This window comes from Numida meleagris, chromosome 1, assembly GCF_002078875.1.
Source record: "Numida meleagris isolate 19003 breed g44 Domestic line chromosome 1, NumMel1.0, whole genome shotgun sequence".
NCBI classification, from domain to species: domain Eukaryota; kingdom Metazoa; phylum Chordata; class Aves; order Galliformes; family Numididae; genus Numida; species Numida meleagris.
Genome location: NC_034409.1, coordinates 118,236,264 through 118,252,260, shown reverse-complemented (window position 1 = coordinate 118,252,260; position 15,997 = coordinate 118,236,264). Strand labels below are relative to the sequence as shown.

General features: G+C 38.8%; 1 protein-coding gene across 4 annotated transcripts in view; it reads right to left on the bottom strand.

Annotated features, from left to right (window-relative positions):
- The window catches only part of PHKA2 (phosphorylase kinase regulatory subunit alpha 2), a 39,059-nt gene that overhangs the window by 12,394 nt on the left and 10,668 nt on the right, over positions 1-15,997 (bottom strand). For all 4 annotated transcript variants that reach the window (XM_021409303.1, XM_021409277.1, XM_021409286.1 and 1 more), the window contains 12 exons: positions 15,889-15,984; positions 14,500-14,607; positions 13,699-13,777; positions 12,139-12,273; positions 10,135-10,244; positions 7,365-7,509; positions 6,857-6,935; positions 5,160-5,323; positions 4,404-4,577; positions 3,206-3,294; positions 1,967-2,100; positions 351-507 (listed from right to left, as the gene is read on the bottom strand). In XM_021409303.1, the coding sequence (XP_021264978.1) occupies positions 351-507; positions 1,967-2,100; positions 3,206-3,294; positions 4,404-4,577; positions 5,160-5,323; positions 6,857-6,935; positions 7,365-7,509; positions 10,135-10,244; positions 12,139-12,273; positions 13,699-13,777; positions 14,500-14,607; positions 15,889-15,984 (1,470 nt within the window). The remainder of the gene's footprint in view (positions 1-350; positions 508-1,966; positions 2,101-3,205; positions 3,295-4,403; positions 4,578-5,159; positions 5,324-6,856; positions 6,936-7,364; positions 7,510-10,134; positions 10,245-12,138; positions 12,274-13,698; positions 13,778-14,499; positions 14,608-15,888; positions 15,985-15,997) is intronic.

Here is a 15,997-nt window from a genome sequence, read left to right as displayed (position 1 = left end):
GTTCACGTTAACACACTAGCAATAAGCAATTACCAATGACCACTACAGCTTTCAATGAACATAATTAAGCTGCTTGGATCAACACAGATTAAATGAAGCCTTCACAATCACTTACAGATTGACACTCTAATTCCACTCCAACCTTAGCACACTTCTCAGTACAGATGAAAGAGGCTGTAATAAGATTTCAGATCAGAAAAGCAAACAATGTTTACTGACAAATGCTGCACTAGTTTGTTGTGAAGTAAGACCAGAAGAGGGCAAGCACAAGCCTAACTGGCACTTCAGCCTCACACTGGTAGTTCTGTTTTTAGGCAGGAATCTGAACCAACACTATTTCTATTTCATACCTCTGCCAAGACTTCCACTCTCTTTTTAAGTATACCCGAAATATAGCGGATTAAGCCCCACTCTTGATTGAGGCCTGCCTTTCTGTAGAGCTCATTGAGCAGACAATGAACTGTGACTCCATATTGTCCGTTCAGCTGTGTATCCCAATCGGGGCCTCTGCGGGAAAACAGAAGACCATTTCCATTAGACCAAACCAGTAGATTTCTAAGGGGTCTTTTAGGAAGAGACAAAAAGAGAAAGCAGGAAACTCAAAACACTACATTGCTTAGTCTTAGCACACAATGAGCAACCGGATTTTGACTGAATTGCTCATCTGTGTGACAGTCATTTGGGTGAAGTGTGTGGGACATGGGGGCCCTTCACCAGAGATCAGCTACACGTGGGCAAAAACCTCTTGGTAACAGCAACTTTCATATTAACCTGAGCACTCACTTGGCCATAAGCCTATGACTACAAAGCAACCATCCAGGGGATTTCCCATTTGGTTTTAAGTTGAGCACTAGGAAGGAGGCTGGAAGAAAGGAAGAATGCTCCATACGTTGCTCTTTAAGAGTGAAATTCAGCACTTTTTTCAGTACTGATAAAGACTACCCATTTTTTTCCAGACACTTCAGGGAACTCTATGAATTTTTCACCCTGCCTCACTCTTAGCTACTAACTAGACCTCCACAATGCTTGTGTCGTTACCGATGAATCAGAGGAGTTTTCCACTCCTCTTCCAGTTCTGAAATTCACCGTACTATGGCAAAAAAGGTGCTTCTCATTGACAATGCCTTGAAGCACCACACGATGATCTTCCAGCTCCTGTTAGAGGGACAGAGTTCACCAGAGCCCAACAGGGACTCCAGTGGTGAAATAGTTCCAGCAAGTAAACTAAGGGGGTTACATGCAGTCAACTAAACCAAATAAAACAACAAAAAAAAGGTAATTTTTTAGAATCTCCTTTACTTTTTAAGAGTCTACTAAATATTTTGCTTAGGAAAACAAAAAAGGTCAAAGAAGAGGCCCTCACAGGGGAAAGACTAAGATAAACAATAATACAATCTCTGTAGCATTAAGGAAGACCATCTGTGATCAATAAATGCACGTCTTTGCAACCTAAACCAACTTTTCACCAGATTCCAACAGTATAAGGAAAAAATACCAGTGAGCACACTCTAGAAGACGATTCTGTTGATCTGTGTTTGAATTTTGCTCAAATCTATTTAACAAACAGTTTTTTTACTAACCCCAGCAGCTTGGGTTGTTTCCAGAAACATTCTGAAGAACACCAAGTTTTAGTCAACGATGCACTTAAGCATGGAAGGATTAGAGGAAAAAACAGTGAGTGCTCATTAAAACTGCATCTGTGCTTTAGTTAGAAAATGACAAAATTAAGTATCCCCCCACTTCGGCAAAATTGCGTGCCTATCAACTTTGAAAATTGCACAGATGTATTTTGAATGCAAATCATTTATGTAGTCAAGCTAACTGAAAATGTTTCTGTTAATGCACAAAACATTTTAACCTCTCCCCTGAAAACACAATCCTGAACAGTGACAGCCTTTTGCACAACAATAATCAAATAGCTGTGACCAAACTTAAAGAAACCGAAGTCTATACTCAGATAACTCACTTTAGTATATGCAAGATATATAAGATATCTGCTTGATCATGGAGCGCTGGGCATTCCTTCAGCTGCTCAACAAGCTTCCTGCAATCCAAATCACCATGAGCATCTTTAGCTAAGTTCAAAACCTTTTCATGGTCCTGATAACAAAGAGGGATGAAAATCAATAACAGACTTTGACAAAAGTAGCAGATTAAATTTGTAGCTTCCCACTAAAGAACACAACAGACATGCAACACAACTCTGTGCCTGAAATACAGAGATATCACATAGTTCTTCTTAGACTACTGCAGACATGAAAAGGAGTCTGATCCCCAGAAACACAACACCTAGAATGAACTTTTTGTCTCTAGATTTGGCTCAGTCGACCAGGAGAGCTATTTTTTGGACAAAAAAGAGAAATGGTCATAGAAGTAAACAAAATTATTTGTATACCTTTCTTGTCATATGCTGCTGTTGGCAATGAAATAAAGCAGAAAGATACCACATTTTTGTTGAAAACATTTAGAGCTTTTTTAAAGTTCTTTCTCTGATCTGTACACGTGATGTTTTAGTTATGCAGATGTTGCCATCACAAATTTTCCCATGCTTCGGAACTAGCATGTTAACTAGTCAGATGATGCAACGCTGCAGTGAGTACTTAGATGAGCACAAGTTTTATTTAACAAGCAATTTGTATGGTCCTGAAATACCACTTCCATGGACAAAGCCTATAGAACAGAATCTTCTAGCAGGCTGCATACCACCTCATGTCACCGCTCTCAGCAACCGGTCTCACACATTCTCACACAGAATACCCAGCCCAGTCTTGCCCTTTGTGCTTTATAATGGGATTTAGCTGGTGCTGTAGGATATCTGTCCTTTCATATGCTACTCTCCTGGACAGAAATTAATATAAGTATCGATTGTCGGACAATAGTTTTAAAGGCCATGAACATCCTATCTTTCCCTTTGTGCGTTAAGACCAAAGACGATGATGTAGCCCTTGGCCATTAAAGATAAGCACCTATTATATTGTTTTGCGCACTTCAGTAAAAAAAAAAAATCAATTTGATATCTGTTGAACAAAAAATCCTCTGAGCAAAAAATAGCAAGAACAACCCCTATCCACTGCCCCAGGCAGATGGCTTTGCTGTCAGGGTAACAAAATGATAACTAGCATACGGTTTGGCTGGAAATCAGAGAGAAAGCCAAAATATTGAGTCCTAAAAACACAAACAGCATAAAAAAAATCCCACAGTTTACCTTTGTCTCAAGGGACAGGGGAACATCAACAAGATTCAAAGACTTCCGGTGTGTGTTCAGAACTTTAGTTGGAAGAGACATAGAAACAGCTGGAAATCAAAGCCAACAACAACATTTAAGAAATGCCTGTTGCAGTAACGCAGAAAAGCAAAAAAACCTGCAAGAAGCAATCGTACCAAGTAAAAACAACAGAAATACCTCTAAGAGTCAAGTTAACTTAGGCAACACTTTCAAGATGTTGTGCGTGGAACTCAAGAGACAGGCTCACACTTTGAGTTTTTTCTTCCTGCAGACTTACACCTACAGCTCTTGAAATTGGCACATCAAAGGCTGAGGCATGACACGCTGAACAGATACCTCTTATGGCAGTCCATGCCTCACGTGCCCTACATATGAATGACCTGACCTTGACAAGCATTTTAAATGTTTTTGCAGTAAACATGCTAAAACGTGTTTAGCATATAGAGAAAATGGTCTAACTGAAAAAATGCCATAATGATAAATGTGAATGCAGGGTCACACTCTGTTATTTTCATATGTCAATTTTAACAACAGATCAGATGATTCTGCTGCACATGAAAGACAGGAGAAAAGACTACAGTTTGAAGATTTATTAATATCCAGTAGAGTTAAGGGAAGCCTCCTCTTAACCAGGATACTGGATACTACAGACCTACATGTAAAACACTGTAGATTTTGGAATCTGCTTACAAATTCAGTCAAAGCATTATTTGGGTGAAAGTCCTTGAATCAGTCTATCAGTAAAGTAGCATTATTAGGAATACTGCCTTTCCTCTCAACTCCATTTACTCTTATAGATTAGAGTGTACATCTATCCACTGATGTTTTATGCCATTGAAATACTTCATTTCACCACAACTTCATTAGATTAAGAAAGTACAATATTTGTCTGCTTTTGTACAAGGACCAAAAAAAACCAAACCAATTAACTGACTCATGTTCTAAAATTCTACCCGATTGACTAGTTTCTATATCATTAACTTTGATTCACTGCAGGTTGTTTATACATACACTATGACATGGGATACTGTGGGAACTACAGCAACAACTTCAGATTCATTCTTATTTCTTGACAGCCACAGCACGTTTGTGGTACTAACATTCTTCAAATAATAGAATTTGAAAATAATTGAATTTATTCCTCTTAGCACCCACAACAAATAATAGAGAGAAATACCGGGAATCTCCAAACCCTTTGCCTTGGCCATTATTGACAGTATCTCTTGTGTGGAATGGTTCGCACTGAACACAAGTGGTTGATGAGCGGTCTTTGAAGTTGGAGGCAGATTTGACTTCAGTGCTGTACTCTGCAGGATATCATTTATATACTGATCCAACTCATCCTGGCTTTCTAGTGAGACATATGTAAAAGAAAATGAGTATTAAATGTAGGAAAACCTATAAAATACCAGTGCTTTCTTTTTTCACACATATCACTCTATTCTTGTTTACAGAAAAGAGCACACAAAAATGTAAGAATAAGCAAGAGACTTTTAAGATGAACAAACTGGAAAGAAAAATTTAAACAATTTTTGATAGTTTTTAAACAGTTAAGTTTAGAAATTGTTTTTCCCTTTGAAAGAGATAAAAGAATTTTTCTCTTTTTGGTAGTCCAAAGATCAGCTCTTGAGCACAGACTCGTCTATGACTCCTTACATTCTACTCCCACTAGCATCTTCCACACCCCCCGACCTTCTGGTTCTCAGACTCAGCTTTACCACAGCAGTTATTGGTCAATGCCACACCAAGAACGTAAGAAGAATTCACACAAACTCCTCCAAACTAAATCATGCACGTACCATCCTCAGGCTGATGTATGAGAAACCTGAATAACTATCAACTGTGCATACATTAGATTCTGAACTGTGGGTAACCCCAGATTCTACTGACAGAATATGACAGAGAAAAAAAAATAAAGTGAAAAAACTACTACCTTTTTCACAGAAATCTGCTGGATAACCTCCATATTCACTGTCAGGGCTACAACAGCCTTCATGAGAGTCATCAAACAGTTTTATATCACAGTCTGGATCCAGGAAGCTCAGATGCGTATGAAAAGATGTGGTAAGAAATTCTGACAGCTTGCCTATCTTCACCCTGCAAACAGGAAAGCATGCCAGAGGGAGGGAGCTAACATACACCATTTTGATACTGGCTATGCTCACTGAGCTTTCAACAGCTCCAAAATCTATGAGACCCAGAAGTCAAATCTACCTTTAGTAACTATGAAGATGTAAATAACGAATGTGGAGAAAAATAAATGCAAAATAATAGTGGCAGATCCTGCTGAGTACTGCTCTATCTACTAACTGCATTATGGTAACACTCACAGCACCCTCAGATTCCTCTTTGCAGGAATGTTCCCCAGACACTCAGCTCCCAGTCTGTAATTATCCGGCATTACTCTGTCTCAACAGCAGAATCTAGCATTTTTTTTTCACATTAAATTTCAAGCTGCTGCTGATCATCCAACGCTCTAATCTATCTAAACGCCTCACAGAGAGTCTAGATAGATCAGAGCATTGATCGGACCATCTAGATGCCTCCAGAGAGTCAAGAGAACCTCCCAGTTATGTACTACCAGCAAACTTGCTAAGGATGCATCCAACTCCTGCATGCAGATCACCAATAAAAACACTGACAGGACTGGCCATAGACTTGAGCCCTGGGGAACACTGTTAGAGACTGGCCACCATCCACATGTAGCCCTACTCTCTACAGCCTTTTGAGCTCTGCTGTTCAGCCACTTTATCACCCAGCACAATGCAAACCTGTTCATCTCACAGTTAGACAATCTGTCCAGAAGGATACTGAGAGGGACAGTATTAGATGCCTCGCTAAAATCCAAAAAAATGATACCCACTGCCTTCCCTTCATCCACTAAGCACATCATCTTACCACAGAAGGATAACAAATTAGTGATACAGGACTTTCCCTCCTGAATCAATGATAGCTGGGTCTGATGGCTGTTGCTACACTTTAATTGCCTTTCAGTGGCATCCAGGCTAATCTTCTTCATAATTTTCCCAGGTACTGAAGTTAAACTAACAGGTCTAAAATTTCCATGGTCTTCTATCTTATAAATTTAAATAACATTGGCCACTTTCCAGTCAGCAGGGACCACCCCAGACTCCCATGAACTTCGGTAGAGAATTGAGAGGGGTCCCGCTATAACATCCGCTAACTCCCTCAATACTGACATTAATTCCATCAGGCCCAGTTGACTATTAAACACTCAACTCATACACTTAGTTCCTTAAACTTTGGTGTCAACAAACAGAAAGTCTCTGCTCCGCCAGTCACAGTCCTCCAAATTGCAGGGCAGGGCAACCCAAGGCCTTCAATTAATATTGAAAACTGAGGCAAAAAAAAATGACATTAAATGTCTTTGCCTTTTCATCATCTATTAATGGCAGTCAGAGGTGTTACATCTCTTGTGAGACTGATCCTTCCCATTGCATCTGAGGTCTGGCTATCATCTGACTGCCACATAACAATTAAAGCTGAAACAGCTCTCTCTGAAGAGCTCCAGCACAAGATCTATGCACTATCACAAGTTAAAATGTGAGACTTGTGTATGATTTAATTAAAAAGATCATAGAGAGAACCATTTAAGGGTTGTGACATTACCTTGCACCACCAAAATAACCATCCTCTAATTTTCGTATGGTGGCAAGAACTGCTGGATGAATGTCCGTACCATCATCAACTGAAAAAGAACAATGGAAGAGTTTGAATCTTACCAACACGTTCTTAAATAATCTCATCAAACACCAAATTTAAAACAGAACCTGCAAGCATTATCAATACCAGTTTATTTTAAAACCTCAGAAAAAAAATCAAATCAACTCCAAGACCTTCCACTCATGACAAGTTCCAACAGGACTTCTGTCAAATTTATTTGGACAGAAACAGTATGGAGATTATAAGAAGATGCAGGGATATTAAGGAGACGTAAAACCATATGAAGTATTACCTTGTCATCAAAGTTCAGCAGACTTGAGAAAGTTAAACTGTACTTCTGATGTTAAAACTCAGACGTTGAAACAGTCACACCATCTGACTCCTCTTAAACTTACCCACATCCTACTCCCCCACAACAATCTTCTGTGCTCGAAATAGAGAAAATCAACTTTACCAAGCATTGTGTGGGTGATGGGAAACGTCAGAGTTGGTCTCCCTGTCATCCTCCAACAAGAAGTGAGGTAAGCCAGCTCTATCTTCAGCATCTCCACAATCATCTGATTGTCTAGAGCCAGATAGAAGTGATGCTGGTCAGTAAACTAGAGAACAGAGAAATACAGCATGTAAGTGGTTGTCAGTGCTCTCCATAATTTTTTCCAAGACCTCTCCTGAATTATTCACAAAAGCCAAATTAACTATTCTTTACCACAGCACAGACTATGTGAATTAACCTAACAAGGCACGTCACTGGGAAAAAATAGATTCACGTGTCTGCAGAAAGTGTATTTTCTTACATTTATAGGCTTACAGTGAAAAAAGTAAGCCGTACAAACAGAAAGTAGATGGTAACCCTAATGAGGGAGGATTTTCCCAGTGATGAATTACAGTAGTCTATTATCTGGAATAATGAAGTGGCTGAAATGTTGAAGAAAAAAACCAAGAGCAGCAATACAAACAATAAAAAGGCTTTAGTGCATGCTAAGGACCAGGAACTAGTAACTGTATGTCTCTTAGAAACAGTCTCAAAGACAAGCAGAAAAGGAACATCTGACAGATGCTGTGGAAAAAAGGTACATTTAATGTACAATGGTAAAAGGTGGCGTTCTCATTACAAAGGAAGGCCAAGAGCCACAACAAGTGACTTCCAACTGTGTCATTAGAAATGGAAATTTTAAAAAGTTGGCAAAACAATGAAAAGTATGCCAAATCAGCCACAACAAATGTTAAAAGCACACAAGCACTAGTGAAGGGTGGAAGAGGGAAAAGGCTGGAATGTAAAATATACATTGATTGGTAAGACACATAATGGACAAGGAGAAAACACTCTGTAAATGCATCAGAGAAAACAGGAAAACACAGAACCTGTAGATCTTTCAATGAGGAGAGGAAGAGGATAGGAAGAGAGGACACAGATAAGCTGAATCACTCAGTGCGCCCCTTTACCGACAGATGAAAAGTAGTAAATTATGATCTGTAATACTACTTTAAAACAGTGATAGGAGTTCAGCCTGAGGTTGGGAAGAAAATGTTAAATATCATGTAAATTCAAGCTGGTAAAGTATAAAGCAACTAATTAAAACAAGTTAAGGAAGCAGCCAAAATAATTTCTGAACCACTAGTAGTTAGGTTTGAGAACTCAGAGAGAACAAGTCTAGAAATCCAGAGAGAAGCAAATATACTGCCTGTGTTTAGAAAGGAAGGCCAGGACAATGTAGACCAGACAAGCCCATTGCCAAGAGGACTGCGAATGATAAAGCAAGATTCAGATCAAAACCAATCTCAGCAAACCAGTCTAACTTCATTCTTTCAGAGCAACTAGATAGCACACACAAGGAAGTAGCAGACATATCTTGACTTCTGCAAAGATTTTCACACTAGTGAGCTGAAGAAAAGCATCTTAAAAGGCTGAACTACTTTCAAAAACTGCTCTCAAATAGTAGTTATTAACCATTTTCTCATGCTGAGAAGGTATCTAAATGACAGCAGCCTCTGCCCCGTTCCTAACTCATGTTTTCATTAGAGAATTGGATGAATTACAAATTACAAAACCACAGAATCTGTGGACATTACCCAACTTCAACAGATACGAGTTAATTACTAACCTCAGGAAAGTGAAATTAAACATAAATTCCTCTCCATCAGAAAGAGAAAAAGGGGGAGGATGGAATGTCTGACTGAAAAGTACAACAGAAAACTTTACAGAAGTTTTAGTCAAATATGAAATAAGCACGTTCCTGATTCAAAGATAAATGCTATTTTGGAATATATATATTATATATAAAAAGATGTGAATGAAGATATGTTTGTTTGGTTTTGTTTTTTAAATAACTCTGAGGAATTTTTCCCTAATTTGCAAAAGTGGATACCGGTGTAGTGGAACAACACAACACAATAGCCAATCTTCCTACATATAAAATATCTTATAAAGCCTGCTGCAATCAATTGACTGAAGGAAGAACAAGAAGGAACATTACTTGCAGTAAATATGATTAAATTTGGACATTATGCAGCACTGCAGAAGCCATGTCTACGGAATCCACTGAATCTCTTTCACTGGAATTTGAAGACTACATTAATGGAACATGAGTTTAGCAGGGCGTGAGCATTCTTTATCCTGTGTCAGTTGCACGTGGTTGAAGAAGATGATCCACTGGCCTTATAGTAACAACTACTACAATAAGGCTACAAGAAGCGTGCAGTATTTCATTACATGTATGAAAAGAGCCATTAATTCTGGGAGGATCCAAACTTCTAGCAACAATGAAAAACACACTAAGCAGAAACCAAAGATAGAACGACCTTTTCTCAGCATCAGTGACCCTTTTAACAATGGAAAGATTACGTCTTAGCGTCGTGGGGATTACAGTACTTGGCATACTTATGCGAAAGTACATTTTCCATCTAAGAAATTAGTACAAAGAAAATGTTAAGTGACCTATTTTTGAACTATTTCATTAGAATGTTGGTTCAGGCAGGGATCAGTAACAAATCTGAGCCAAAAGCCAAAGAAGCTAGAAGAAGCTGTATGACTGGAAGAAAGATTTATCAGTAGTCCTAATACTCCGATCATCCAAAGCTCTTAAAAAAAAACACAAAGCAAAGTACATCTGCTTTATCAGCCCTGCTCTATCTAAAGTGGAATGATAGCAGATGAAAGCAAAGTGCTTCCCTAATGATTAGCCATTAAGTACACAGGGATTTCCCTGCCAGATTTAGATGCTCACCTGAGGGGTAAAAGCAAATATTTGGTTTCTTATCACGTACAGCTTGGAGGTACCCAGCACTCCAATGTGTCGGTGAGGCCGTCCACTTAATTTCATGTTCTCATTCCGACCTGACAAGAGGAAGAAAACGTCATCTAACACTTCCTCTCTGTTTTCCGCAACAACCATCTTAGTTAGACATGGAGACCTACTTCATTTGCTTCAGCAAGGCAAAAGACAGATAAGAGTGAGATGCTAGAGTGGTGTATTTTGTAGCAACCATCAATACAGTAGCCAGGGTACTTCAAAGGCCTGATTAAAAATTAAAAGTTTGGCTTCACTGACCACAGAATTAAGTCTTCTAATCAGATTCATTGCTCAGCACCCAAAGCTTCACCACCAAAAATGACAAGAAATATGTCTTCTCAAAAAACAGGTCATCAACAAGTAAAATAAACTGCAGAGCTTTCGTTATAGAACCTTAAAATTCTTGACTGTGAAAGGCTAAAGAAGATCTCAATACAAAGACAAATTTTGATTCTTTCATGGGGCTAATAAGCCCCACTTTTTTACTGGGGCTTATTAGCTAGTGTTCTGCACTGCAGCCTTTTCTCCAGCATCCAGGAGCTGACTTGAATCTATCTGAGAAGGAACATGAGCCCAGCAACTAAGTGCCTGAAAAGGAATCCCTGTGAACATTACCAAAGTCGTCACTGCTGAAAACAGTACATCTTTGTGTCAAGTCATCCTACGTGCCCCAACTAGTGAAAGAAAGCTATTTCAAACTACTGCAAAATAACTGCAAGCATCAGCAAAGCCCTGTAAATGTTACATTTATTAGAAGTTCTTTGTAATAAGAAGACAAATTCTTTTCTGAAAATAGCATACGCAAGTTCCCTTCTTCACATACAGGGCACAATTTCTAACACTTATTTGAAGGACCCTCTACTTTGGATGTCTCAAATCATCCAAAAAACTTTCTGTTTAAAAAAAAAAAAAAACAAAAAACCAACAACAAGCACATAACAATGAAAAACAAAAATGTGAACCGTCTCATATTCTTCTTCCATGCTATCCATAAAGTACATAACCATAGAAACATGCTCAGGACTGACGGGGAAGCATGATACAGCTAGCTTTCCTTGTCCAGACTGCAAAGGAATCTACCAATGGTGATCCACTTCATCTCAATTTTACTTGCTATTAACAGTGACAGGTTTGAGTCATGAATTTTTGGACTGCTTGAAGTTGTAAAAGTAAGCTCAATTAGGAATATAGGCAACAAATTTTCACCAAGACCCCTTTAATTCCAACAAGTATTACCAGAAGAGCCAGTGGTGGCTGAAGGTTTATTGGATTTTCAACTTAACTAAAACAAGTTTGAGTTTTTGTGCATTTATTTGATTAAATTGGCAGGCTCAGAGAAACCACATGCCTCTAGGGCTGTTGCTGAGGAACTGGAACTTTAAATAAAGTCCTGGGGCTATAAAAGCCTTAAAGGCTTCTTGATTAGCAGAGAGCTTCCATCAGCTCCATTCAGCTCAGGGTTGGAAGAAACCTTAGCAAGAAACTGACAGCCCAAAGATGCTCCAATAGTAGCATGGCTTCCCTAGTTTGAAGAAGAAAGCTTCCAGAGAGTCCTTAGTCTCCAGACTTAAGATATAAGTATTCTGACTTCTGAAAGGAGAAACATCGTGTTTTCTACATTTTTCCAGGCTTCTTTTTGAAAGTTGTTTTTTCTCTTTGGAAGTAGCTCCTGAAGAACAAGAAGTAAGTTCTTGCCCAATTCCATCACAACGGGGCATAGGAAAGCTTATATTTTGGCCACTGTTTCCAGTGAGGCAGTTTTTTTCCCTACTAGAGTTCCTTACTTAAGACAGAAGTTCTAATTTTGTTAGCCTTCTTTACACAGATTTGGGATTTTATTTCTTTTTGGTTTGTTTGTTCTTAAATCAAAGACATCGAGGCAGTGTGTAAGAAACATAAAAATACCCAGTATGGCAATAGAGATATTTAAATACCTACCCAGCATTGTGTAGAGATTACTTAGGATGCGTGCTGGCTGCACTCTGAGTGGATAGATATCAGCAATGCTCTGAACATTGATTCCATGGTTTTGCAATAGATTCTTAATTTGATTATTTTCTGCCAGAACAGTTACTGCATAACAGAAAACAAAAACACTAGTAAGAGACAAAGTTCTTCTTTATAACTGACTGCCTTTACTGTCACCTCCCAGCTATTGTGTAGTTGTCTACAAATGCACAAACTTCTTTCTTAATTTATGATTTCATGAGATCTAACAGGATGTCAGAGAGCTTTTGGCTCTCTAATTCTCCGTACAGCTTGTCATTCTTTCCCATTCTGGATCATCTGGTAGCTCAAGTTGAAAGGGACCTTACAAGGTCTCTCTAGTCCAACCTCCTACTCAAAGCAGCGCTAGCTCCGAGGTTAGACCATGTTACCCGGGGCTTTATCATTTCCTTCCAATCTCATGTAGTTTGGATTGTGCATTCTCATTCAGGAGATGGGCCTTTGCCCCCACAAAGCGGGGGGAAACCCTACTTGAAAATCTTTGTTTTAATACAGCATACCAAATCAACACAGCTAGGTCAATGGTGAACAAGTACATTATGCGTACGACAATAAATATTCCAGAGGTCAAAAAATGGAAGAGGTAGGAAAAAAAAAAGTCCCCAAATTGGAGGAATTTACAATCCAAGGCCTGATTTTACACCTTGTCCTATATGAGGTTTTGCCCATCGTTAACTGGCTTATTAGTTTGGGACTAATAATTCAGTACTCTCTGCATTATAAATAGCTGTCAAAGAATGCTAAAAGTAAACGTGCATTTATGTATCTAAGGGAAATTAAGCATTTTAGAGTAACAAAATGTCACCACTATGAGACACCAACAGGGGATAAACAAGCTTTTGCTTGGCTTGCTACGCCACTGATGAAGGCTGCTCCTGCTAAATGAGCCGATTACTTTTCCAGAATGACACAGGCCCTAGGAAAGCTTTTATGCTCTCAGTTGGTGTTTGCCCTCAACCTAAGTATGCAGTTTTGGCTGCTCCTGTAGTGATGAAAGAAGCAGACACACCCTGAAGCAGCCAAAAGACAGCTGTAAGTCTGGCTGCCCTCTGCTCTCTAGCTCACTCCTCACCTCTGTGAATAGAGAGATCTGCCCCACCCCTTGCTTTCCTGGGTCCTCTGAAAAGGGGCTGCACAAAAACCTAACTGAACTGAATGGTCTCCTCTCAGCCCTCCTCTTTCTGCTAGTATCCACCATGACTTCCCTTTTCAATAAAAGATTAAGTCTGCCACTTTCCAGTCTCTGAGCAGTCTTGAAATCATAACAAGTATTTTCTTAAAAGGCTTGTTAAAGCTGATCTTTTGTCCTAGAAGAAAAGCAGCTTGACAAACAACCACCTTCTCATTCTCACAGTATCATCAAAGCATCTATGTGCCATGCAAAGATCAGTATCCTTTGAAAACACGACCTTCTTCATTCCTTTGAATAAGGACTTCACCTTCACATAATCCAGTTTTACTCAGAATGTTAAGAAAAACAAAATCCCTAACCTTGTACCACAACATCAGGTTTAAATCCAGTGGAAAATCTTCTGTTTAAGGGATCAATTTCACCCGCAGCCAAGAATCCCTAGAAGAAAATACAAAAGAAATAAAACAGAAAGGAAACAAACAAAAATTAAGTAAAAGGCTTTTGATGACGTCTAGAAGATATCTTAATCAATTTTCACATTTTATCAGGAACGCCAGATTAAAGTCTGGTTTCTCCATCCCACCCACTAAGTAGTATATTCAATAAAAACAGTGGCTATAATACTTTCTGGAACAATGAGAAAATGGTTATGACTGACACAATCTGCATATCCATATTTTCTATTTTAGAGTTGCAGCAAGTGAAGCAATGTCACCAGGCCAGCAATTTTTCTGTAGTTCCTCAGGGATACTCAGTTGTTCCTTTACCAAGTCCATGGCTAATACTGGACAATTCTGTAGGCATCTTACGCTGCAAAATAAAGTGATACCCAGTGGAGCTGAAATTGCAGAATCCTAGCTCTGGAACAGTCAAGTCAGACTGGACTTTGTATTTCTCTAGCATAATATTATAGATAGTCCATCTGGCAACTTACTGACCTTTACGAAAAACAGACAATTTAGAGTAATATAATATACAGATGGTATGTTATCCATAATACACGATACACAAATAAGCTTCTGAAAGCTCAGAGTCATCCCTCCACAGCTTCCATTGGAAAACACACCGATCCCTACCTGACAATCAAATTGTACTTGAAGGCTAAACCAACTCAAAAAAAAATGAAATACAAACTCACCTACTATACAAGAAATAATTACCTCTGCTAATAAGCAGCTAAGGATGTACAACGACTGGCCCCAAAGATGAGGCAGCTTTCCCATTGGGACACGATCCACTGAGTGAGGATTTTCATACTCCTCATCAACCTGACAACAAAAGCACAAACAAGAAAGTTATCTTAAAGTTCTGAAGAACAACCAATAACACAGAAGTATTTGTAAAAATATGGTCTATCATCTACTCGTTCTAACCCACTATTGTTGACATCTCTTGATTTTACTATTGAGGCTGCACACTACCTGGGACAAAAACTATGCTTCCTTTTCTTATGCCACCCAAATTTTTGAAGCTGGAGGTTGAATAAGGACTCTGCACACAACTATAGCTTTGGTGTCAGGACCTCCCCTTTCTTTTCATCATCCCTTTGCTGCCTTCCCTCTGGGCAGCTTGTAGGGAATTGTGTCAGCTTTCCAGCTCCTTGCAAGATGACTCTTGAACTTCACTGCTGTCTACCTAGCTTCCTGAAGGTGCACTTGGAAATGCTTTCCAAAAATGAAGCCTATTCCACCTTCTTTTGTTAGCAAGAATGGACTATGGAAAAATGAAGAGTAGAGTCATTCATTTTGGCAAACAGAAAAAGAAAACCCCTGAGTTGATCTTGCAGTATCCAAATCTACTGAGGGAAGAGCATAAAACCTCCTAGATAACATCTTTATCAGAGCCATTTTAAAATCTATAAATGGCAGGTAAAAATTACACCATTAATTTGGCGTATTCTTCAGATCACAATCATATCAGAATTCACAAAAAGGCTCTGTACTGTTACACTGAGAAGTCAGGAGTAGGAGAAACTGGCAGGAAGAGATACAAAAGCAAGAAGCATGGAAGGGGATGTAATTTTATCTGAATTTGTCTGTCATAATGAGAGAACCAGGTAAAACAGTGACATCAAAGATGGGAAAAACAAACAAACAGAAAACCAACAGACAAAAACCACACTAAAAATCTAACATAAATGCTGATTCACTGGAAACTTGTTTCCATACAAGTTCTGAAAAAGTCCGAGCACAAACCACCGGTAGAATAAACAGGCAGAACAGTCTATGCTTTATTTCTTCTTTGAGATTCAGTTCCTAAATCATCAGCAGCACTTCTTAAATACATCTCATTATAAGGACTTACAAGTTTTAAACATGCTCTAGAACTTCCATAGACTCTTAGATTCCTATTTCCAGGATTTGATCATTTGGAAGCCTAAAGCTTACCATTTCTCAGTGGGAACCACGAGAGATTTATCAGTATTTAATATAATGTGCCGTGGATTGTTTTTTATTACTGGTTTAGACTTATGAGCTACAGGAAAATGGTACACTGATCTTGATATCTGCACTTCACATACTCAAGTGGATGCTGCGTTTTCACAATACCTTTTCTGAAGGGACTGCGTACAGTTCAGGCATTAGAACTATTCCATTCTTCTCTCTAATAAGTATTCCTTCCAAAGCCTCTCTGTACTCTTCTACCTGGAAATATTTA